We start from the raw sequence: 26,972 nt of genomic DNA, 5'->3' as shown, positions 1-26,972 counted from the left end.
ATCATAAAATTATCATATACTAATCAAACTTTTTGTCAAGCCTAAAACATACATACATTGCGCAAGTTAAAAGAAGATTCATTTGATAGTGACAAGTATATATCCCCAATGCCAATAATGCTACATGTATAGTTATTTCCAAGGCAAGTGCATCCCCTCTTTCCAACATCATAAGTAGAGAATCCCTCTCTATGTGGAGTAATATGAAATGATGCTCCAAAATCTAAATGCCAGTTTGGAGACACATCATTATCCATGGCAACGAAGAATGCATCACCTAAAGAGGATATATATAAAATATCACCATCACCATTAATGCATGCAGCCTCCTCTACCTTTTGCTTGCTTTTCTTTTTCTTTTTTCTAGCATCCTCACTTTTTTTCCCTTACACTTGTTTTTCCTCCACTTATAATAATCATTTTTATGTGTCCCTTCTTGTTAGAAAGGAAACATTCTACATTCTTTTTGCTAGACTTACTTATCGACATGCCTCTCTCATGAGAGTTCCACCTAGCATTCGATCTTCCTCTCACCATAAATGTATTCGAGCTCTTCGATCTTGTATTATGCCTTTTGTTCACCACAAAGTTACTAATGGTTATCCTGAAAGTGTCCCAACTCTGAAGCAAGATGACTAACAAAAACATGGCCTTCACTGAATCATGAAAATCTTTTAAGATGTCAATTGATAGAAAATAATGTTTAACTCCTTGAGGTGATTAGATATCAAAGCCTACCCTCCATGCAAAGGTCAATGAGTTTTTTCAATCAATAAACGTATGAGGTTGTACTTTCCTTTTCATATAAGTGACTAAGCTTTTTCAATATACAATATGCCCTTGCCATATTTTTCCCTAGAGTTTGAACATAATAGTGGAGCCCACTATATTTGATTAACTTCATATGTTTCTTCTAAATCAATATATTATATATGCACTCTTTCCAATATGAAAATTTTGTTCCATCAAGCTTTTCAATATTAAACAATACATTCTTTGAATTCAATGAAGAAGCCATAAAGGTAAAAGTAAGTCTCCCACAAAAAACAAGATACACCCAACCACAAGCTTAAAATAGATCAACGTATTGTAAATGGACTATCCCACAAAGCCAAATAACTACTATCCAAATATCAAAATAGCATAAAACTAATGTAAAAATGTTATTCCAACACTCTTTAAGGCATATTAATTTTTAACAGGATTTTTCGAGTATTTTTATTATCTTCTAAGCATAAAGCAACCACCAAAGACCAAGTACATGCAAATTATCTTTAAAAATCAATTTTGGTCCACATAATCTCTGCAAAATGAGCATAAATTGTCATAGAATATCCTTCAAGGTGACAAATCCATCAAAATCTATGTGCAATCTAAAGCCGAGAGTAATCTAAGAGCCTTTGAGTACGATCCAAACTAGAACATTTTTTTCTGTGTAAAACTAGAGAGCTAAAAACTACACAAAATAGACTTTATGATTATACATATCTATAGTTCTCATTGTGTTTTTCCTTTAGATCTATAGAAAACCTCAATCTGACATAAGATATTAAAAGTTATGGCCAAAATATTGAAGTATTATTAAACTATCATAACTATCTACAACTTTCACATCATACTCTATATTCACTCAAATTGATAAAATAACACTCAATAAATTCGTGAAATATATTCTCACTTTCTCCTTTGCTACAATCATTTGAGAGAAGGAAAATAGAAGAGTAATTTGATTTCTCTTCACTTTGAAAGCTTCAATGCGGCTTAATCTCTATGACCATCCAAGCCAAGATGTTTTGCATCAATTCCAAATACTAACGGCCCAAACGCAACCAAATTGAGGTATAGAAGCTCTTCAATTGAGCCTCAATGGTCCTTATGCCAAAACACATGTTTGCCTTATATATAGAGCTCAATTATAAGAATAGTCTCTATCAAGATGCAGACAGCAAGCACCAACGTTAGAGAAGCTCAAATCCTGGACCTTCATGACAAAGCTACACCCCTTGCTCCAAGTACGAGCTCCCACAAATACTAAATGCCACTCTGATAAGATTTGAGAGGGAAGCAATTATGAAACGGGAGGTAAGAATTATGAAGTGCAAGAGGGTTGAGAGAGAACATGAGACTTGCGTGCATACAAAATGAATTGTAGCCTTATTCTTTGTTATCTTCACTTATATGTGATTGTACAATGTGTAGTTACATAAGGAATGCATGCTTAGCTATTGACTATTTGCATTTATCCCAACAAAGAGAGAGGGAGAGGGAGAGAGAGAGAGCTATAATAATGTCCATATAAACATCTTAAAAACATATAAGAAAAACGAACCAAAGTTTTGAGGTACAATCCACTTTGGGGAGCCATCGACACAAAAAGAAACCCATATCAAGGCATCATTAGCATGACAAAGAAAACCAACTATTAAAGATATCAAAGTTAATACATCATGATCAAGAAGTAACTTAGTGCAATTATGATGACTTTATCACCTCGATAAACCATCCATTTGCTCCAACAATAACCCAAGTGCTTAAGCTTTTTAAACTCCTCTATGATGACTTTGTCACCTTGGTAAATTGCCCCTTTGCCCTCCTTCCTAGCTACCAACATCTTGGCAAATTTGCTTAGATACACTTTAACCATTTTCACAAGTGAGCTCTTCAAACCCATATTCTTTGCTTCCAAGTTATGAACTCATCGATATAAATACTCCTTCCATGATCTTGGCTCTCAATTTGGCTTAGGTGGGGATGCCAACACCATTAAGAAGTCTTAAGGTTCATCATGCTACTGATGGGATAACTAGCTAGTGAGAGAAAGAATGTGTGCGTGGGCGCGCACTCTGTGAATGAGCACATGGCCATTCAATAGAGATGCGCGTGTTGACACATGATTCAAACGAATTGCGCCTGAGAGAGAGAGAGAGAGAGAGAGAGAGAGAGAGAGAGATTGTGATTGTGATTGTTACTCTAGAAATGGACTAATAGTGACTGAGGATTACCGAGAGAGGAGGTGGATAGAAAATGACAGATTATGAGAAAAACGGACTTGCAAGAGACGACGGGTTGTAGAGAAGTTTTTGTACTTGAAGCCACAGACTTTTGAGGCGAACGGAGAGAAACCTCTGTTGGGCTGGTTTTTCCCCCTTTTGGTAAGGGGGGTGTGTGCTGTATGTACTTGGTTTTGGGTTGGAGGTGAGGACGTTCCAAGGTGGTTTCTTCATTGCTAGTGATTCCTCAATAGCCACCAGTTATATTCATAGTATATACTCTAATGCTCGGAATTTTAAAACCTTAAAGAACAAAGACCCATTTAATCAGAGAATGACTAAGCACTAGCTCATAGCATACTCTAGTTGGGTTTGACATTATACTTCCTAACTGACAAAGTGCAAAGCTCATTTCAACATGTAACATGCGGAATAAACAACAATGAGTTCCTTTTGGAAAATTTGAAGGTTTGTTATCTCAACCACACGATAACTAACAACTTCCATAAAGATCCTCGATTTCCAAGGCAGTTGAGCATCCCAAGTACAGGACTAATGTAGGAAACACAGGTTTCTTAAGTAAAGAAAAATGTGGGCAAACAAAAGCAAAGCATGGATGCAGTATAGTCTGTATATGGCACTGAGTGTCAATTCTTCAAAAATACAACGTGCTAGCATGGAGGTTTGAACTCTTTGCAAATGGTCTCCTTCCTCAGTATCTGTAAAGTTGATTCATGGGAAATATGTACCACCCTAATGGAAGTATGGAACAACGTTATCATGGCCCATATCACACTTCGTCACCAAGGCAGTTTATTGTTAGCATCACAAAAAAGACACAAAGACTAACTCAAACATCAATGATTTTAGCAGGTTTTAAGTAAGAATGTTATAGACCTTTAGATTCCCCTGAAGATCCAACGAGCAGTTTGCATGCTCAGACATGGTTTTTTTCCCCATACTGGTTGAGAAGAACACCAGACATCACATGAACTGCTTCTCCTCGCAGATATACACGACTAGCTTCAAAGTCCACTTTGAGATGCAGAACTCCACCTCGCTCTGATGCCTGAGCATGGTACAAGGTGTTTAGAAAAAGAGCTGAGACTAGGATGAGAATTGGCCCTTCCACATTGCAAAAACAAGTACCACTTCAGAATATCAACATGATCAAAAACACAGTCAAAGCTCACAAATGGAATCAAAGAAAACAGGCTGACAGCTCATATGTTCATTATCAAGTCTTTTGGATACCAATTGTACATTGCAATGTGCACTTATGAGATGTTAAGCATCTTCTTTTGTAGCAGCAATGGTCATTTCCAGTTTGTATCCTTTCTGTGCACGTCATCAAATGGGATGTTTGTAAACATACAAGCCTTATGGACATTGATACAAGGAGAAGCGATTGATAATTTATGTGACTTAATGTCATGATACCAAAGAGATACTAAGAAAATCCGAGGCTCGCACTTCAGGTAAAACCATAAATTAAGACATCTATTATACACAGATTCCATATAGTAGTCATTGATTTTTCCAAATTTTGTATCTCTTCAAAATTAACAAGCTCATCCTCATTAGACATACTAGAAACAACTAGTACATAAACAACTTGATACATATGATACACTATGAGAATGAGAATGTACAAACAGACAAAGTTACATCTAATTTACTATCACATAACATCTGCATTAGCCATTTATATATATTCCTAAACTTCTCAATCTTTGCTCTCTTATTAACAAGTTTCATAGATTAGAAATAAGTTGATTTGCGGATTCATCAATACTATTTCACTAGGGTTTATGTGGGAACCAAGGGTTTGCTTTCAGTAATAGGTTGCTAAATGGTGTGCTTTATAGTTATATTTTGTTAAGCTAAGAGGGCTATCTATTTTGTAGTGAAATGGTTTATCTCATTAGGCCAAGAGGGCCATTTGTTTTTTTGGTCTAGGTGTGGCTAATGGGTTTTGTTTTAGTGCTGCACTAAATAGATTCGACAGAGCACTTGGAGAGAGCCTCTTACTGCGGAGCAACTTCTTGTGGCTAAGTCTAGGTGATATCCTTCCTTTTCGAGTTTGTTTCCTTGCTCTCAAGACAAATTGAAAAGGGGACTTGTAACGTCAGTCTGATGCTTCACGATAATGTGATTGAACACCACAAATCACAAGAATTCAGAACTGTCTGATCCTAACGAGGCCATTTCAAGATGCGGTTCACTTTTGTGGGGCCCATCTGAACCTCACAAATGGAGCCAAATGAAAAATCTCAGCCATGAAAAATCTGGCATTTTGCTATTGATGTAGAGCTTGTTGGATGCTTGGAGCTGAAAGTTTGCACCAAAGATCTGTTATGGTCCCACTCAAAGCACTGTAGAAATAATGCTAAAATTCTAAGAGCTGGCTCAAAGATCCTACCAAAGCAGGATTTTGCTCTTCATGGTCAGCTTCTTGAAGGCCTGCTAGTTTGCACATGATGCATAAACTGTTTTTGTACACTAGGAGCATGTGGGCTTACGCACCAGGAACACAGATCAAACCATGTTTTTGCAGAAGTTATTTAGTCTGTTGTTTAAGCTCATCCAGATGCCTACAAGCTGTGCAATGAGGAGCTCTACAGAAATGAGCTCGACATCAAGGGAGATTTGGTTCGGGTGGTCATGACATGTGAGTTTACGCTTCAAAGCTTAGGTCCAACAAGGGGTCCATTATTTGGATCCAAATCTACCTCGAGAAGTTGCTGCATATAGACGAGCTGACCTACCACTTCTGTGTGACAGTATTTTCACCTGTAAACATAAACATAATCAGGCACCAACCATTAATGATGTGTAACTGCCCCTAAGCATCCCAGAAGATAACTATATGCTCACAGTCATCTGTCATGGAAAACTGCTCATGGAGCCATTCAGCTGCCCAAAATGACATCCACAAGTTCCTGTAGTGGGTAGCTGCCCATCTGCAACTGTCCCTGCAACAGCCCTGTAATTTAGGAAGGTGATCGTCTCACAAAAAGACCCAGTCAATAACTCAACTTCTCCATTGATTTCCAAAGGAAGCTAAACCTTCTGCATATGCTTGCCTCCAAAGTACCACCATCCCCCCCTTGGATCCACTATCAAGTAGAATAGTGGCTGAACCAACCCCACATTTACTTCACGTCAGTGTCTTACTAATTCGTCTTTGTTTTAGTTTTGAAAGCATTCTTTCCTTTGCTGCCTTCTTTCATCACTCCAAGATCCATGCATCTACTATGGTGTCAACAATCTCTCCCACTTCAAGCACACAACCTCCACATAGTTGGAAGGGGCCAAAGCCTGAAGAATCAAAGCCCACAAGTCACTCCAATTAAGAATGGTGTACTGGAGTCTTGACCTATGCGGTACCAAAAAGATGTCATGCCTTCCAGATAAATTTTGGCCATCTGAACTTGTTAGGTTTGGTATCCACTATGAGCATTGAGGACAGCTTATGTGTCCAAGTCTGGATAGAGTCGCTATCATAAGCACCACACTAGAGTGCCTTCAACAGCTTTAGAACATTCTGTTGCCCCTCGTAAGTGTAAAGAAACAATAGTGCTTGCAGGGAGAAACACGAAGTGTGCAAACACTAGGACACAGAACTCAAAAACACAAAAAGTGAATGAAATAATGACCCCTATACAATGATGATTCAATGGAGCAAGCCTCAAGTTTTCCACATGTCGGGACTGGTCCTGACGTGAGCAAAGTCGAGTTGATGATGCCAATAAGATCTTGGAGATGACTGCACTGCCCTAGCCAATCAGGCAGTAGCACCAGCAGATGTGGATGCTCTATGGAGGGAGTGACACAAATTCCTCCATCTAGGGGGATGTCAAAGAAGACATTGGATGGTAAAGGATAGCAATAGAGAGAGCAGAATGCAGTCCTCAGGAGCCATAGATGAGACGAGGTGATCTCTAGGGGCTATTGCACAAAAGCAAGGCCATGTGATTGGTTGGGATAAGCAGGCAGTAAACGCAGATGTTGCCGGGTGGAGGCAAGAGCCGAAGGAGCTGGCCCTTTTTACAGCCACATATTTATGATAATGTGGCTCCAAAAGGAAAGGCAGAGGATTTCTATGAGTGTGGCAAAGTAGTAAAGTTTTAAAATCTTAATGGCACACCAGATAAGCTGAAGGCATTGACCTTCTTTCAACAATTTGATGTTGCCTATTCAGGAGGATGAGTCATCTAAAGTGCACAAGGTAGCCACTTTCTCGAAAGGTATCACTTTGCAATGGTGCACATTACTTCACATGTAGGGCAGAGCACCATCTACATGGATATAGCTTGAGCAAGTGTTTGCATCTCCATGGTTGACTAGTACCTTTGATGTTGACATTATGACTGCATGGCATAAGCTTGATGCTTCTCAATGCAAAACTTTGGAGCAATACAACAAAAGTTTGGGAACCATGCTTTCCAACACTTCCTATTGCGTTGTGCTACATTCAGAGTAGATAGAGAAGTATTGTTTTGGGCTGCCCAAAGAGATCAGGGATTTTTGCATTAAGACAACAATGACCCAACATGACTCCACTCATAGAACAGCATGTATATTTGATGTTTTGCTGCATGGAAAGTCTTCAGGCAAGGGTGATGATGATAAGGTAAAAAAGAAGCCTTCAAAGGCTGAGAAATGGGACAGGTCCATAATGCTAGGAAAAGGCAAAAAACAGCAAAGAGGTATGTGGAAAAATGGTGCACAATGCAAGGAGTCGATGGCTGCAAATAAATGTTTCATGTCTAAATAAGAAGGGCATATGGTTAACTACTATCCTAATAGACAGCAAACAAAAAATGCTAAAAATAAGGGTGATCACAAGGGTAAGAGACCGAAAACCACTATTCGTTTGGTCCCTAATGTGCTTAATGAACAACCAAATGATGATGCCACAAAGCTATGCAAAGCATGGGGAAAAGTGAGGGATCAACATGCATTGATATTCTTTGATCTGGGTGCTCATACAAATTTTATCTCTACAAACATGACTACCAGGGACCAATGAGAAGTGGGTATGGCATGTTGTGGTCATGTTAGATATGCTCAATGCCCCCACCCTTGTAAGGTGCCACCACTAATCCATGGTGCTCTTCGTTACAAGGACGTAAAATTTTATTGTTTTGCTTAGCATTTGATTTAAAGCTAATCAAATGTGCTAATGTGACTTGCACATGTGAGATGCAAGTCAATTATTTCACAGTGTGGGACCTAGAACCCCGAGATATTAGTTGGTGCCAAAGGCAAAAGTTGTAATATATTATGCCTCATAGATACTAGGCAATACCTGGTATCAGATTTGAACCTAGACCAATTTATTAGCCATTAATGTCAATAGTGACATTAGAGACTAGGTATTAATTAAGTAATTAATGCCAATCTAAGGATCAATAACTGCTCGTGGATACTTCGAAGAAAAATTGACCTAGCCAATTCAAATATTGACTAGCGAAATTTATTTTTTGAGCAAGAGAATAATTATTAAATTAATATTCTGAAAGTTAATTTAATAAGCTAAAAAATGTGATTAGAAGGCTACCACTTAGCAAAACGTTTTTAAGGCTCATGGAAGTCTATTCTAGCCATTCTAAGAGAGAAGAAGACTGTTAGAGAGCAATGAGAGACTACTGATGTGATTTGCAACCACCAAAGATCAGTCCTGTGACAACCTACTTCCTATCTACCTTTACAATTTGTACCTTAGGAAACCTGAAACTCTTTTACAAAAAGTTTTAGGGGCGCCTCGCATTTAAAAATGCACTTTTGCCTTTGCCTTAGCTTTTGAGACCGCCCTTGCGCTTTCAACCATTTCCCTTTCTACTTCTTCTGTTGTGTCTGATTTCCTTCTAGGCCACCTCTTGAGCCCTCCAAGAGCAGGTCCTTCTAGTACGGATGACAGCATACAGGAGGGGGTAGTAACTCTTCTCGTGCTGCTAAGCTGTACGTGGCAACTTCCATAGCTATTTGAGTAGGACAACAAAGCAATAGCTTTTCAATGTTTCTCACGAACAAACTCTGAAATTTCTCTCTCTACTGCATTCACTCTCATCCCCCAACCACCTCTTAAGTTATCTCAACATTTTCCAACAATTTGAGCCATCAGAGAAAGAGATTTTAGTAAATCTCTGCTGTAAACTCTAATTTATAGTAGAAATCAAAATTTGACAACCACCTCAGGATACATGCTCAAAATTGAGAGTCTAAGACTTGAATTCCAACAATTGGAAATGAGGAATTTCAAGGAGATTCAAGAGACCAACCAAACAATATCAAATTTGGGACTAAATTTGTCTTTTAACAAGCAAAGGCAAGGCCAATCCCCAAGCAAACCAAGGGGCAAATTAGTTTGGAAGCTTCCTAGTTAATTTTGACAACAAGAGGCACTTGGATTAGTGGAGGAGATCAGAGGATGTCAGTTATACTCCTTCCATTTGCAATATAAGATAAAGAAATACCGCAAGAGGCGCTAATTTTGGGGCCAACAAGCCATCCATTGTCCAAGATTAAAGTGATCAAGTGTGTGTTTTCAGTTTACGTGAAATTGATGCTTGCTATAATTAGTGCTTAATCAAGTTATTTACCATCCTATCCGAGGAGGAAGGTTGGTTTCATGGTTCCATCGCCAAGATACCATCAAATCCCTTGACTTGGTGGGTCCGAGACACCTGACTAAAGATCAAAAGCTTTGCTCTAGTTGTAACCAACCTTCCTTCCATGGATGGGTGGTAAATCCCTAATTACAACTTAATTACAACAACAAACAATAAATGCAAATCTACAAATTTACCTACTGATTTTGGACAATGCACACCTGATTGGCCCCAAAAGTGGCATCCTTTTCCATATTTCTTTAGCTTTATTGAAGAAAAAGTTGATTTACAATGGGATTCTCCCAATCCCCTTCACAATCCAAACTCCCTTTGCTATCCAAAGTGACCAGCAAGTCTTCAATCTGATTCGCCCATTAATTCGGGCACTTAATTGGCCTTCATCCACTTCATAGACGATGAAAATGCCCCAAATTCAATGGTTGGCTAGTCCTCCACCTGAATTTAGCTGAAATTCACCTTCAACCCTAAAAAATCCAAGTTTTGAAGCTTCTAAATTTTTTTTTGTACGCTTCTCGAGACTGCTACTAAACCCTAATTTCTGCTGTAAATTAGGATTTACACTAGAGAAATTTGCAATTTCTCAACCTCCAAGGATCCAAATGCTGAGATCTTTGAAGCAAGGCTATGAAATGACTGGGGGATGAGAGAGAAAGCTGTAGAGAGAGAAAATTCAGAGTTTTGTCACGAAGAATGACTGAAAATCAGTCAAATGCAGTTGCTGCCCTGCCACAACAACTTGTAGATGCAAAGAACTGAAGAAAATCAGTCATTTACTGTTGCTGCCCTGTCTCAACAGCCTGTAGATGCTGTCACTTCCTGTTGATTGGTCTTCTCCTACCCCTAACTACCTCAGAATGTCCTCCAATGGCTACAAATCAAAACAGCAACATCTCCTTCCTCTCTCTTGCAAGCTGAATCATTAAAAACGTTTCTCTCCAGCCTCTAAAGACGTTTTTCAGTCTTACATGGGCATTTTTGACAAGTGATAGCCTTCCCATATGGTTTTTCCAGCATTATCTATAATTAAATATTAATTTTTCAGTCTTTAAATACTGAAAATTAATACAATAACTATTTCGATACCCTGAAAAATAATCTGATTGGCCAATAATTAAATTGGCTAGGAAACTTGCATTCCCGAGTGTCTATGCGCCATCTTTGACCATCAAATTGGCGTTAGGTACCATTAAACGCCACTTCTCTAGTATCACCAACCGACACTTATGGCCAAATGAATGACCTAGGCCAACAACTGGCACCAGATACCACCAAGTACCTGTGTGGCATAACTTATAGCAACTTTTGCATTTGACATCCATTGATTTTCTCGGGTCCTGGACACGTAAATTTACTCTAACCCCAATTGCACCTCACATGTGCAACATTTACTTAATCATATAATTAAAAATTAATCCACATGTTAAGTGAGGTTTCAAAAATACATGTCCTCATGACACTAGTGCTGAAATTGTATTCAGCTAAGCATAACAACAAGAATGTCTTCAAAAAGTGAAATGGAATCAAGTTAGATAGCAAGCTAATAATATTGGTTTAGACCAAAATGTGGATCCTTCTAGGCCTTAAGAAACTGATGATCAACAGGAGGAAGAGCAATTTAATAACCAATTTAAGAATCAACTGAGGACAATAGCTGAAATGTTTATGCAATTGACAAATGATTCTTAGTTCATGTGCTTTTTGAACCCCTTAAAGGATGATAGCAAAGGCAAGTTCGAGACAGCAAGATACACTGAAGGAAGAGCCAATACAGCAACATGATGTTCCAAACATGAGTAGTGAGTAGAAGCAAATGATTTTAGAGGGGCAATTGATGCATATGCAAGACCAACTTGAAAGTGCCAATCTAATGTTTTTTGAATAACAAGACATGTATGCAATTGATGCATATGCAAGGCCAACTTGGAAGTGCCAATCCAATGTTTTTTGAATAACAAGACATGTATACAATTATGGGGCAACCAAGTTACTTTGATAGTGGCACTAGTTTCCACGCTATGGTGGGTTAGGGACCGCATGTGGGGATGTATGGCACAACTCCGTACCATATGTAGCAACCAATCCATGGTGTATAGGCCCAATGTATCTCGGTACAACTGGTAATATGCATAAACCCCATGAATAACAATGTTGGCATGGTGTTGGGACACAAAGTGACAAGTTTCGCAATGCATATATGTAGCCCACCATGTTTGGGACTCCAAATATTAATGCCAGTCATGCAAATGCTCTATATAGTATCATGAGGAAAAATTCAAGTAGTAATGCCAGAGCCAAAAGTTGTAATAAGTTATATTTGACAAGTACTACGCTGGAGAATCTTAGAGAAGCTAGCGAGTCCCCCTTGACGAGGAGCCGCGGACAACACCCCCGACCCGACGATAAAGGAAATATCCATTAACCAACTAGGGAAGATTCATAATATAGTCGGACCAATCAACTAGACTATCTTCCCATGCTCTAAAAGGAAGACTCCTTCAAAGCCATCGTCAATTTATCTTTCACCCAATCAAAGTTCTTCCAACTAGCCTTAAGCTATTCACATATCATCTATCTAAATTACCATCTAAACTTCACAGTGGAAACACATAGGTACATAAACCTTAATACAGTTTCTGTTATTCTCATATTTGCTATGTATTCTCTACTCCTTGCTCAGATTCGGTCTGCTACACTATGTAATCTCTACAATGCAAAGCTAGTCAAACCCATTATTTGGAAGCTTCGCATTTACATTAAGAGCTACGTCGACAACAAAGAGTTTTTCATTACACCTCTAGAGAATTGTGATGTGTTGCTTAGAATGCCACGGTTCCATTGTGTACATGCATTGATTTGATATACATAAAGAAGTCACTCTCTAGAATAGGAACAAGACCCATACTTTGGATGTGAAGTTAAAAGTGGCATCTATTCCCATTGTATCTGCTTCTACTATATCCAAAGTAATGAAAAATCACCTTTCAGCTTACCTAGTATTTACAAAGAGTAATGATGATAATGAAATTGTGGTGAATTAAACAAAGAACATATGGCATTATTAAAGGAATATGCTAATTGCTTCTCACAATCATTGCCACAGCAGTTGTTGCCTGAAAGGCCGAAGGATCGTACCATAGATTTGATGCCTGACAATAGCCCTCCAAATAAGCTACCATATAGGATGAGTGCAACCCAACAAGAAGAGATTATGAGCCAAGTACAAAAAAGGGGGTCTAATTTAACCCAACTCATCTTCATATTGTTCACCAGTGTTGGTGGTGCCAAAAAAGATGGTTCACGGCTTATGTGCATTGACTATTGTGCCTTGCATAAAATCATGATCAAGAATCACTTTTCCATTTTTAGGAACAATGATATCATGGACAGATTTAATCTGCCACTTTATTGAAACTGCATCTCTACTATATGCTTTATTGAAGAAAGGCGTGCCTTTTCGATGGACATAGGCATTGGAGATTACAACATTCCAAAATTTAAAGTAAAAGTTGGCTTCACATAAGTGCTTATCTTGCTAGATATCAAGAAGTCATTTGTGACATAGTGAGATGCATGTGGTAACAACATTGGGGGTGTTTTAATGAAAGATGGGCACATGGTGGTTACATATGAAAAAAGTATTCTTATGAGAAAGAGTTACTTGCTCAAATTTATGTGACATCTATGTGAAAACACTACTTTTTAGGGGCAGATTTCATTGTGCTAATTAATCATTAAATATTACGATATTTTCTTACCTAACCTAAGTTATCTAAGAAGCATGTGAGATGGAAAAACTCTCTCTCAATGTTCCACCTTCGAATTGTACATATTGATGGCAAGAAAAAATTAATGGCCAATGCACTACCTAGAAATCCCAAATTTCCGTAGTTATTATCATGGCTCATCACATGGAGTTGGACGTCATGCAAGAGCAATATGCTACCAATTCTAACTTTGGAAACATATATGATCAACTTTGCAATCGCCAGAGACATAAGCATTATGTGCTTCAAAATGGCTTTCTTATGATGCATGGGCCATTGTGTGTCACAAAGTAATTGAGGCCAAAGGTCATAATTGAGGGTCATGCTCCTCCATATGCAAGGCATAGAGGGATTTGTGCTATGATCAACGAAATTGAGCATTTATTCTTTTGGCAACAGAGAGATCAATCAATAGGGGCATCAATTTTTGTTTGGAGGATTTGGCATGATTAAGTTGCGCACATGTGAGGTGAATAGTGAAGTGCAAGTTATATTGGTCACAGTGACAATCCAAACCCCTAAATGGAAAATGGTAGACATTGGCTAAGGTTGCAATACGTTATGTTGGATATGTGCTAGTAGGGGCCTGGTGACAATCAAGCTCCAAGCATTAAATAAGCCCTTGGAAATGACTTGGGGTGTCGTTGGACTATAAAAAATTAAACAATTAATGTATTAGAACTTGTTGAGAAATAGAACATAGGTCAAGACATATCCTATGGTTATATTAAAGTGGAAAAGAGCATGTGTATAAAGTGTGACCTACAGTCACAGTATCTATCCACTTCGTGAGATAATCAATTGTGTGCATTATGGAGAAGATAAGACTCAGCATAAAGAAGAAGAAGATGGATTGAGCCTCCATATCTTGTGCCATCTTCTTTCCGTTGTGCATCTACATTGAATCCTATTAGTTGGTATCAAAGGGGAAGCAAGGGCCTAATTTTTTTTAAAAAAGCAATGGCCTTATGTAACAGTGAACAAGGAGGGAAAAGAGAAGTTGATTTATTTGATTATGGAGCACGAAGCTCCAAAATCAATTCGAGAAGAATGAGAGGAGGTTCAAAAGTAGGTCGACCACATTGGATACATACCAAAGTACTTATTCGTCAAAATTGCGGCAACTAAAGCTATCGCCATATCCCCAAAAAAACGTTTTTATCAAACTCTCTAAAGCTTATTATTAAGCCTTGGTCTTCAAAGGCTCATTCACATATGTAGTCTCTAATCTAACTCACTTAAACTCTTGTTCACATTGAAAGAAGAGAGAGAAAGTCTTCAACAATCTGTAACTCTTGTAGTGTTCTCCTTTACCAAGAACCCCTAAAAGTTCATATGAAACTTAGCAACAACCTACTAAGATAGCCTTATTGCCTCCGCATATGTCCATAACTCTAGCCATAGCTTCTGTGTGTCTTCCAAGAAAGCTGCCAACTACCTGTGGGAGACTACTAACTCCTGTGGTTCTCCATTATTGTACTAATACTTGTTGTCCTGAGAAAACCAAGCTAGATATTCTGAAAACTCCTTTCATATTTGCAAGGTCTAGAACCAATCACAATCAGCTCTATTCACACTCCAATGCGTAAAACCAGTCGTTTGAAGGACAAAAAGGTTGTTTCTATACAACTTTCACATGCCATTTTGGAAGGGAAATTTTTACAGAAAAATTCCAAAAACATTACCATGTATTAGCTTTGTTTTGACATCATTCTCAGCACAAAAATTTGCAAGAATACAACAAGGACAATTGTGAATTTTAGACCCATGTTTTGATGCTTTTTGGCCATGCGAGCACCGTTTGAGCTCTATTTTTAGTATTTTTTGCTAGACAACTTATGTATGACATATAGGCATGATGTGTGGATATATTTGACAATAATTGGACACGCGTATGACAATCATATCATTGGAACTCATTTTACATGTATTTTTTTGGGCATTTTTTATAATTTGTTTGTCTCGAATTTGAGTGGTTGGTGCTCGAGACTTGTTCATGCGCTTGAATAGCGGTTACATACTACATATTACTGGTTTTTTTGGAATTGCAACTATCATAATGTCGAAAACGGTACAAATTACTCGAATTGTTAGTGACAAGTTGACAAAAGATAGCTACAATGTATAGTCCTATCGCATGGAAAATTTTCTGATAGAGAGAGGTCTATGGGACCTCATAATAACTGAGGATGCATGCCTTGAACTTCTTGAAGAGCCAACGGATAAACAAAAAAAGGCCTATAAAGATTAGACATGTCAAAACAAAAAGATTTTACGTTGGATATCTATGTGTATTTCAAAGATCTTAATCCTACACATCAAGAAAGCTAATACGTGTAAAGATACTTGGGAGATCATTGAGAAAATGTATGGCACTAGTACAAAGGCAAGAAAGATACAGCTAAAGCAAAGATTGGATGGTGCATGGTGTGGAAATCGAAGCATTAGTGATTATATTGTGGAAATAAGGCAAATTGCAGAGGACCTTGCTTTGACTAATGTACCTATGAATGATGATGATTTGGTTTCTATTACTTTAAATGGACTTGGACGTGCACTTGACACTTCCATTTTTGTGAGGCAATTCTATGCCTAACTTTGAGAAGTCGATTGCCTCGTTGCTTACTAAAGAAATAAAGTTGCATCTAGCAGTGGAAAAATGCTAGTCATGACCGTGTATTCTACCATCAAAGAGATCATGGTAGCTCATCCAGAGCTAAAGGATCTTCATATGGTTATGGGGACAACTTTGCTCATGGTCGTAGCTCTTTTGGTCATGGAGACTGCGCCTAGAGGTAGGGAAAGATTCTTTTCTCAAGGTAGAGGACGATCTACTCCTCATAGAGATCATGCTTGTCATTACTGTGGACAATTTGGTCATTTTGAGAAATAATGCTACCATTAGCAGAATACTATGTCTAAAGGTTGTGGAAGGACACAATATGGTCATTATGTAGGTGGTTATGGAAACACTAGCTATAGTTATAGAGGTGGTTCATCGCCTAAAGGTCACCTTTTTGCTATGGAGCATATACTTGGTAGCATGACACACCTCCCTAGAGAGGATGATTGGTTTTTGGATTTAGGAGCTACAAACCATATGACACATCATACAAAATGGTTTGATAGGAAGCAACAAATACAAACTAAAGAGTATGTGGCTACAGGAGATGACACTTCATATAAGATTACTCACATTGGCAGTGTTCGTTTGTTGACTACAAATGGAATAGAGAATAATCTTGGAGATGTCTTCTACGTGACTACCATCCTTTAAAAAAAATTCTTCATTTAGACAAATGGCTAATCAAGGGTTGCAAGTAAGGTCCAATAAATACGGTTGCTTCATCAAGGAGTTTAAAAATGGAAAACCTAGCAGGCTGATTGCTCGTGGTCAAAAGAAAGGTAGGTTGTTTGCATTGGATGCAAGTACTCCTATCATACAAAGTTCTATGTATGTTGAGATTGGGCATGGACAAGACAAGGATATTGAGTTATGACATAGAAGAATTGGGTATGTTAACTTGCAAAGGCTGAAAAAAATGTTGTCTAGACAAGTTGTTCGTGGTCTCCAAAAGTTTGGCTATGTCAACTATGGTCATGTATGTGAGGCATGTTAGTTTGGTAGGCAATCTAGACTCCCATTTCCAAAAAGGGGGAGAATTAGCACTTATCCTTTGGCAATGGTACATTTGGGTATTTGGGGTCCATGTCAAAATGTTTCTTTGAGTGAAAGATGCAAGTCTTACATTACTTGGACTATCTGAGATAAGAAATACTCATTGAGGCAAGAAGGTGTACCATGATAACAATGCCATCTTCGAGCATGGAACAAATCTTGCCCTCAATCCATCCATCAAAGAAGACAACTACAATTCAAACATCGAATGGGCTAGTGGCCACAAGCACCACTATAGACTACTCTAGTGTGCTAAAGTTGACCTTGAGGCACCCATTCCCCAATGGCGTTACCTTTGTAACTCTCACTAGAGTGTCTTTGAGAGTTGTCTGTCTCATGTATTTGAATGTGTGCATTGGTGGTCGTTCACTTACCTATCGGCACACCAAAGATAACCCTCCAACTTTGCCACTTTATCTCTAATGTCGAGCTGTGTCAAGATCGAACCTGATCTATGGAATAGTATCAGTCATGGGAGCTATAGGCCTGCACCAGTGTCCCTAAAGGTGGAGGATGAACCAACTACTGTCTCATGGATCAAGTTTTCTCCTTTTGGTTGTTGTGTGGGATCTTGTGATGCTAAATTTTTGGCACTCTGCTAATCTTGTGAAAAATCTTGTGAGGAGGGAATGAGTGATAAGGAAAGGGCATCCATTGCTTGGAACAATGCTGCTAGGGCAAGGGGAGTAGAGGCCATGGGTTCAACGAAGCAAGTGGTAATTTTTGTCTACCCTCTTCTCTCTACATGTAGATCTGAAATCCTATTTGTAAGTCACATCTATCTCTATAATTGAGCAGCCCATGCTGTGTCTTGTCCCTATAGGCCAAATCGTCAATTCAGATCAAGGGAACAGGAACATGTGAGGCAGTTGACGGTAGTGGCAGTCGGCAAGAAGGCAGCATGTGCCCCAAAACTCAAGTCACCACCAAAGGCCCTTGCCTCGCAAGAGTAAGGATGCCCAAAATGTTATTGTGATCATGGTGACCTTGTTGTGCCATTGCCACGATAAAATGTACAAAATCTACAAATAAACACTTGCAAGCTGAAGTGTGAAATGTACTCCCACGAGTACCAAAATCCCAACACAAGATAGAGAATGCAATCTCAAAACTCTCACAAAACAAATTCTGCAAGAAATGCCTTGTAAAGCATGCCAAATCTGCACAAAACAGCACTGCATTGCTGTACCTCAGAATGTGTGCCCAAAAAAATCAAATTTCAGTAATTTAATCCTGTAAATCCCCAGATTTGGATAAATGCCCATGCCCAAACTGTACCAACCAGCAAATAAATGCTGTACCTGCACCTTTTTCTGCCTTGGAATGCATGAAACGCAAAAGCCCCAAAGTTTCTCGAATCAATTTTCAGAAATTGAAGAAATTTTGTACTTACAGCCCTAAGTTCGATGTATTGATGCATAGGGGTGCAAATTGACAGCAACCAAAAACTTCACTGCACCTTAGGATGAGTGTCAAACCCAAAATCACAAAAGCTCCAAATTCCTTGTGAAAATGTCAATGACATCACACAATCTCAATGATTTTGGTGATGATGCATGCAAAGAACCTTGAATCGAGCAAAAGCCCCAAACTTTTTAGTTTGATATGGACCGCAAATGCCAAGCAGGCCTCAAGTAGCACAGAACAAGTAGTTGAGTGGCAGCAGAGGGGAACAACAAGCTGGCGGCACTAGTGCCAAGAGGCATAGGCAGCACTAGGGGCAGGAGCAGTGCAGCTAGTGCAACTGATAAAGTGTGAAGGGCAGTGCAAGGTGGTGAGCAGCAGAACGGCACTGGGGCAGCAGGTGGCAACAACTTAGGTGGTACAAGGTAGAGGACAGGGTGCTGGCACTAGCTGCACAGGATGCACGGCAGCATAGGAGGCAGTGCAAGCTTGGCAGCATAGGGCAGGGGCAACTTGCGGCAAGCAGCTAGCTAAAAGCAGCACAACGGACAAAAGGCTCCTCCCCCTCCTTCTCTTCTTTGGCAATGCTCCTCCTCCTATCAAGTGGAGCTGGTAGTACCAAATGTTGGAACTCGCTATGGAGGAAAGAGAAATAAGAGAAAGTAGACAATAACAATGAGAGCAAAAGAGAGCATGTTCTCTCCAGCTATGACGATTGAATGAGTGTTGAATGGAAGTACAAATAAGGTCTAAGGCTGCCTAACCAACCTTCCACAACAGGGCCTAGTGCCTCCCCCGTTATGGTAGTTTCTTAGGATCAACAGACTTGACATGGAATCCTTAAGCTAGTCAAATTTAGGCCATTCTAGGCTAGTCTAGCTAGATCCCTTGGCTAACTTTATCAAGTTGGATCCATAAGTTAAATATCCTTAGGCTAATCCACCTTTAGGTTGGTCATTCTGAAGCTCCTTAGGCTAAACCCTTCTTTAGAAATCTTCATTCTCTTTCCACTATATAAACATTTTCAGGACGACTTCTTCTTTCACTTATTCACCTAAACACACTCACTAAGACTTAGCTTAGAACCAAAAATGCAAGTTCTAGTCTCCTCTTTAGTACTTACAAACTAGGTTTTGTATTTCAATTAAGGACTAACATTGCAAGAATCTACAAATCGTGACTGGGTCGGAGATATGGAATGTCAACCCTCCCTTGGTGGTTGAACCTTTGCATTTTTTACCAACATGGAGACTAAGATAGTGCTTCCTCTTGTTGAGCTAAAAATGCATTAGCTTCACTTAAATAGCCCCAAAACATGCTTAATTAAGAAAGAAATCTTGTTTATTTAAAAAGAAATGTGTTCCTATAGAGTATCTGCGTCCCATAAGCACAAACCCACTTGGGAGGGCCCAAACTTTCTATAAATAGATATGCTGCCCTCTATTCAGCCTTAATCTCGTTTTTACAAATTTTGGGTATTTCAACTTGCTGCCCACACCCTGGACACACGAAGGACATCAAAGTCTAAGCTAGCCATTGCTGTCTACAACAGTCTCGCACTTGTTTCCAACCTACTACACATTGTTCGGAGCTAATTTCAGCATGTTGATTGCTGCTACTGGTTTTTCCTGCGTTTTTAGTCTTTCTCTCTCTTGCAGCTAGTGTTTTTAGTCTTTCTCTCTCCTCACCTGCATTTTTAGCCTTTCTCTCTCTTGCACTATCATCTGCATCAAATTCAACCTTCCTTGACTGCATTTGCTGGTGTTCAACATTCGGAGGCTGCCTTGCTACGATTTGGGATCGTTCAGAGTATAGCACACTCCCTAGCTCATTACCCCTGGCCTGATCCTTGAGATACAAGAGTTTGAGGTACAATATTCATTCACTACATAGTGTGTTTGCTGCTTAAGCATTGTATATTCAATAGTCATATCACTTCATTGATTCTCTGTGTTCATTGTCTCTGAGTTACCCTAACCCTAACTGTGTTCTTCTATCAGTCTATGCTTTGTCATACCGTGCTATTTATGTTTCTACGTTAGGGTATTTCTTCACACCTCTTCCACAGTTGACTTTTCATGAGCCATTCTTGATCAGCATGGAGACAAAGATTGTGTTTTCTCTCCTAAGACCAAGTTTCGGGCATCCTTCTAATCACCACAGCAATTCTCTCTCCTCATAGCTCTTCCTACTAAGGTGCTCCATCTTTTGCGTTAGGTTCTCAGCACCTTAGCCAACCTCAGCTCCTCCTCTTCCTTCAGCATCCACATCCACCGTTTGCAAGGGGGTTACATCGACACTTATACCTTTTTTGGGAGATGACTACAAGTTTTTATTTGATTGTCTTCTCTTTGTGAGATGGACGAGCTGCAATCCATAGTATTTGCTTTTTCCCCTATGCTTTTGAAATGTGTTATGTCCATATTGGACATAACACCATTTGTACATATAATCTATTCACATAATTTACCCCCCCTTTTCCCAAAAAGGAAGGAAAAATGTGTGTGCACGCACGCACGCACATGCACACACGTGTGTGTGCACATGCACACTGATTTGGTATGCAAGCCCAAGATGTGGTTGAATTTTGTATGTGTGTGTGAGAGAGAAAAGGGAAGAAACAAAGATAATTAGTGCATTAAACTTTGTGGAAAGAATTTCTAAATTTTTAAAAATCGAAAAAAATCCCAAATTGCTGCTGCACCACATTCCATAAGCCTCTTCACTTAATCATGAACTTTGAAAGCATAATGTCTCTACACATAGGAATGCATGCATGCACATCTGAATGAGCAGAAATGAATGGTAACTGCATGAGTACACAGAAATGAGCTTCTTAATGGACTATTGTCAAAACATTAGTGTTTAAAATATTTTACCTGATAAGCAATTAGATTCTCTTTGTTGAGTTTTCTGGCCCAAAAGGCAGCCAGAGCACAGTGTGCTTGTCCACACACAGGATCCTGTAACATCAAAAGGTTAGCAAAAATTAGTAAGCTTTTATGACCCACTACTTGTTAAAACTATTTAGAGGAGAACATTATTTGTCATCATGATATCATAATACTCCTAAATCACATGAGGAAAAAAAAAAATCTTGCAAGAAAAGAAAAGACTTCCTCTAAGTGCCAAGCACATGAAGCCTTCCAATAGAGTCCAGACTTCCATCTTTCTAGTGAATGATAATGCACTAATCACCTACATGCAGAGAACACCCAAGACTATAGTCATGATTGAAGATTGAATGTGCACATACTTTTTCAACCTAAAATCCTCAATTGATACTCAATTGGAATGTCTCTACAGTTTGTGAAACTTGACACCAATAAGCCATTATGTCAGCTTCTTCTGCTGCCTGTACATTTTTTGATGGACTTTGCAGTGAGCTAAACATGAAGAGGTCCCAAAATGACAATATCATGAACATGGTGAGGACAGATTTAGCAAGGACAAGCATTTTATTCTCTGCATGATTCCTGAAGCTTGCCTAATGGTTCATTTGGATGTTTTCAAGCTGCATGATTTGCCCCCAAGGTGTGTCTCAAATTGAGACAGGAAGCTCACCACTACCATTAGACGATTTGTTTAAAGATCTTGGTACAACTGTTTTTTCCTGCTGCTTTCCACTCAACACCGATTGGTGGATGGAGACTCTGAACAAGACAATATGTCAGGGTGCAGCAAATGCGGAAGCATATGGACAAGACTGAAAGACAATGAACATGAGAGAAGAGGGTGACAGAAAAGAGACAGAAGAACACAGAAATCTGCAGTCAATAAATGCTAAAATGAAGATGGAAAATATAGAAACAGGCTATCGAAGTATCTCCTCAAGCCGATCTCTCTCTCAACCACCTGGAATGACAAGTGATGAGGGCAAGCAGCCAAGTGGCAATAAATAGGAGGAAATAGGCCAATAAAATAATGAGGGCAGCCAGCACACTGTCTGAGCAGCATAAAAAAGCTGCTGACTGCTGAATAGAATAATCAAATAATCAGTGATCAGCCTCCAGGCTGTTTGTAGGAATTCTTTGCAGTTATGCCAGTTGATTATTTTTGTCACCATGCAATCCTGAGAGAACTTAGCAGTCCTGAATTTCAGCCTGTTTTGCAACCCATATCACTAAGGCCATGACATTGAGCCAACAGCTCAAGGTCTCAGAGTGCAGCTCTTGCTCATCTTCAGTTTAGTAAGACATTGTGATTAAAGGGCATGTGCCATTGCATGCACATTTTTTCCAGCAGCTTATATTGGCTCCTATTGCCTTGCTGCAGTTCAGAACACACCAAAACCTCAGTCTGTACTATAAGTAAGTTTCAGCCTGCTAGATCAAAAGATAGACTGTGTACATGGAGAAGTCCAAATGAGACAAGACAGAGTGTGTTTATTGCTGATTTCACAGCTCAATTACAGCTATCGTACAGTATAAATAGCGCATTTAGATGCATAACTGAAAATATGACAAGAGGGATCCAACAGGCATGCACAAACACAAGACTAGTTGCGATTGACTAGTGTACGACACCCTTGTGGATTCTATTAATTAAAGTAAAATCACAAAAGCACACAAGCTCCAAGCATGGCCTTACACAAGCCCTTGACCATCTGCATGGCCTCTGCTCTTCAATTCTCAGCCCCAAAGTAACAACAGTAGATATGTATGCTGCAAGCAGCAAAATTCCTTAGTAGGCAGCTATTGTTGATAGTGAACAGAAGGAGATCAATTATATAGTGTCCCAAAAGTGGCTCCACACTGTGTGCAACTGAAGCCTACACACACATGGAGCAAACCACCATCTGTCCACCAGTAACATATCCACCTGCCACCCTAATAAAACAGTCTGCATGCCTACAGAGAAAGCCAGGGCTCCACTTTCTTCATTTCTGGGGCTGCTGGCATATCTGGAATGCATTCATTGTTTATTATGGTTCTGGAGTGCACAGTCATATTGCCTGTCTGAGAGGCCTTCTTCATTGACAGCTTAGCATCATTCAGCTCGCAGACATTCTTTTCAAGGATGATTTGCTTTCTTGATATGGGCCAATTTCTTCAGTCCACTTGCCAGTTGTGTATTTCAATTGTGACTCCTGTATTTTCAGTCATATAATTCGCTTGTATTTTGTCTCTAATGATTAACCCAATTACCCTTTAGGAATGACAAAAGAAAAACAAGAGATCAATATGGCAGCAGGAGATGAGGAAACAATGAAAGGGAGAGGAAAACAGCCAGCCAACATTGGCAGACAGCAACCTTCCTCTTCTTTGGACATCCCTTCAGTCAACAAAGCAAGTTCTGAAGTCCGAAAATGAGGGAAAAGCAAAGACAAACTAGGGGTTTTAGTTAGCAATAATAAATTGTTGTAGAATCATTTTTTAAACCAAGATGTCTAAATTTCTGGTGTGCACAATGACATTGCCTGTCTGAGAAACCTTCCTCATTGGCAGTTTACCATCATTCAGCTTGCAGACATCCTTTCCAAGGATGATTTTCTTTCTTGGTATGGGCCAATTTCGTCAGTCTCCTTGTCAATTGTAGATTTCAATTGTGACTCCTCTATTGTCAGTCATATAATTCGCTTGTATTTTGTGTCTCTAGTAATTAATACAATTACCCTTTACCAACAGGGGGGAAAAAAGAGAGATCAATACAGCAGTAGACGAGGAGGAAACGATGAAAAGGAGAGCAAAACAGCCAGCCAACAATGGCAGACAGCAACCCTCCTCTTCGCTGGACACCCGTTCAGACACAAAAGCAAGTTCTGAAGTTCATAAAAAAGGGAAAAGCAAAGACAGACTAGCATTCTTTTAGATATCAATGACAATTTGTTGTAATATAATATTGTAAACCAAGGTGTCTAAATTTTTAACACATCATGTGTTACTTAAATTTTAATTGATTACACATTTAGCACCTGCATGCAAGTGTATTGCTTCAGTTCAGCATCATCCCACATACTAAACATGCATCATGTGCATGTCAATCAGAGTCCCTTCCACCTCTCTTTTTATTCACCACATGGCACATGCACTTGCATCACCAAGAGGTTCCACACATAGAGCGGTGCCAATTCTATTCTAATGCTACTTACTCTTTTCAACATTGCCCCCTCTAGCTAGCCAAGTGTCAATAATCAAAAACAAAAGGGTTGTACTACAATTAACCCGATTCTTTAGGCAAAAGAAAATAATCACACCAGAAAATAGCATTTTAGTATAAATCTAAAGTCACTTATGTTAAGAAACCCTTCACCTGCAGTTTGCGTTTTTGCATTTCTGCGTTTTGCGTTTAGGGTTTGCACCCCCAAAAAGGGGCGCCATCCTAGATTGATTGTGCTTGTTTATAGGCCACTCTCTCACTCATTCCTTAGCTGATTCATTCAATCTGTCACCTCTTCTCTCCAGCCTCTCCACTGCCCTCACACCCCTTCAAGAGAACATTGCGGTTCGTGGTTCGTGGTTGTCTTCATCATCTTCCTTGTGCTACGGCACCCTTGTTTCCTTGTATCACATTCACTCCATGATTCAGAACTTCATCATTCCATTCATCAGAGTTTCTTCTCTCTTCTCTTCTCTTCTCCATGTTTGCCAAGTTCACTCCATGTTCCTCCCTGCCAACCCTTCTGTCTCGCTGGTACGTCATCTTTTGACATGGTATCAGAGCTGGATCTACTCAAACAATAGCAAAGATCCTCCACTCCAGTGACAACAAAGACCGGTGGCGAGTTCTCAGCATCCACTTCTCCTTCTTCCGCTGCATCAAAATCTCGTTTTTGCAAGTTTCAGGTGTTTTCAGCTTGCTGCCCACACCCCTTTCGCAGAGGACATCGCAGTCTCAGCTGTCCCTTGCTGTCATCTACAATTTGGCACCTGTTTCCAGCCCTCAACTTCCAATTTGCAGCTGTTTACATTAGAGTGACTGTTGCTGATCACTCTTGAGTCTTCATTCAAAAAACAAATCTCGCTTTTGCAGATTTCAGGTATTTCAGCTTGCTGCCCACACCCCAGACATGGAGGACATCAGGGTCTAAGTTGGCCATTGTTGTCTGCAACAGTCTAGCACCTGTTTCCAGCCTATCACACACTGTTCGGAGTTGATTTCAACATATTGACTGCTGTAGCTAGTTTTTCCTGCGTTTTTGGTCTCTCTCCTACAGCCTGCATTCCTAGTTTTTCTCTCTCCTCACTTGCGTTTTTCTACTGGTTGCAACCTCTTACTGCTGGTAGCATCCTCCTCCCATTGGCAGCTCGCTTCCAAACCTTCCATTGCCCTCTCATCCCTTGCGGCGGACATTGTGGTTCGTGCTTCACATTGCCCTTACATCCCTTGAGGCGGACATTGCGGTTCGTGGTTCGTGGCTGACCTCTTCCTTCTTCAACAAGGCACATTGGTACCCATGGCTTCTTTACCAACAGATGACCAGACTACTGGGTGCTCCTACTGTGGTATCATCGAACACACCACCGATGCTTGCTGACTTCGACCTTTGCTCCCCACCCACCTGGAGTATATGCATTGCCCTTACACCCCTTGAGGCGGACATTGTGGTTCGTGGTTCGTGGCTAACCTCTTCCTTCTTCAACAAGGCACATTGGTACCCATGGCTTTTTTACCAACAGATGACCAGACTACTGGGTGCTCCTACTGTGGTATCATCGGACACACCACCGATGCTTGCTGACTTCGACCTTTGCTCCCCACCCACCTAGAGTATATGCATCTTCCACCAATCAGAGTACTATACTCAAGGCAAAAAGATGCATCTAATGTGCGCTAAGTCCTTTCGAGCACATGGAGGATCAATTGGCGCTACGACCTCTTGGAGATCATCGCAATACCAGCATCAATCTTCTCCCACCTATTTTCAAGTACAATGGCTACCACGGTCTGCGGTTCTGCAGAGGAAGGAGTCGAGCAACCACTGTTTCTTGAAGGAGCGGATTGACGAGGAGACAATATCAAACAATCACTATCTCTCGATGGAGGCGATTGTTGCCCACTCATTGCTCAGTCTGAGCCCCACCCTTCACCCTCGCCTACTCAGGTTCGAGAGGCCACCTTTGAGAATTCTTCACCACCCTAGATACCTTCTTCGGCACAACCAGTGGCACTTCCTTCATCCTCAGACATTTTGGAGTCCGTAATCCATGAGTTTTTGGATTCCCTATCTACCTCAGAGGGGGATTCAGAGGGGGCTGATCTTTCTTTGCCCTCCGAGGAGACATCTACATCTGCTGCAACTTCAGAGGGGGCTCCTATTTCTCCAATTTCAAAGGGGATCCCCACTCACCTCTCAATCCTTCGCACACCCTGGCGGAGGCCTTTTACCTTCTTCTTCTACCCTTGGATGGGGTGGGTTCCTTCCAAAGGTCATCTCACCTATTGATACCTAGGATCTCGAGGATCTACCTATATTGGGACCTTGGAGGTTCAGCCACGACTTGGTGACAAGGCCTTCGTATTCCTTCTTGCATGGATGCACGGAGCTAGTGGCTTC

General features: G+C 40.0%; 1 protein-coding gene across 4 annotated transcripts in view; it reads right to left on the bottom strand.

Annotated features, from left to right (window-relative positions):
* Window positions 1–3,491: 3,491 nt before the first annotated feature.
* The window catches only part of LOC148023232 (uncharacterized), a 66,737-nt gene continuing 43,256 nt past the window's right edge, over window positions 3,492–26,972 (bottom strand). Inside the window, exons 5-7 of one of the 4 annotated variants that reach the window (XM_087696251.1) lie at window positions 21,355–21,438; window positions 3,888–4,059; window positions 3,492–3,743 (exon numbers count right to left, since the gene is read on the bottom strand). In XM_087696251.1, the coding sequence (XP_087552377.1) occupies window positions 3,928–4,059; window positions 21,355–21,438 (216 nt within the window). In that variant the 3' untranslated portion in view covers window positions 3,492–3,743; window positions 3,888–3,927. Of the gene's footprint in view, window positions 4,060–4,253; window positions 4,329–21,354; window positions 21,439–26,972 lie in introns of all 4 variants that reach the window. The other 3 variants (XM_087696250.1, XM_087696252.1, XM_087696249.1) reach the window with 3 other exon arrangements.

This window comes from Lygodium microphyllum, chromosome 16 (assembly GCF_053477565.2).
Source record: "Lygodium microphyllum isolate KBCC chromosome 16, Lygodium_microphyllum_v1.1.10, whole genome shotgun sequence".
Lineage (NCBI taxonomy): Eukaryota > Viridiplantae > Streptophyta > Polypodiopsida > Schizaeales > Lygodiaceae > Lygodium > Lygodium microphyllum.
Note: the sequence above shows the minus strand (reverse complement) of the source record. Positions and strands in the feature narration are given on the sequence as shown.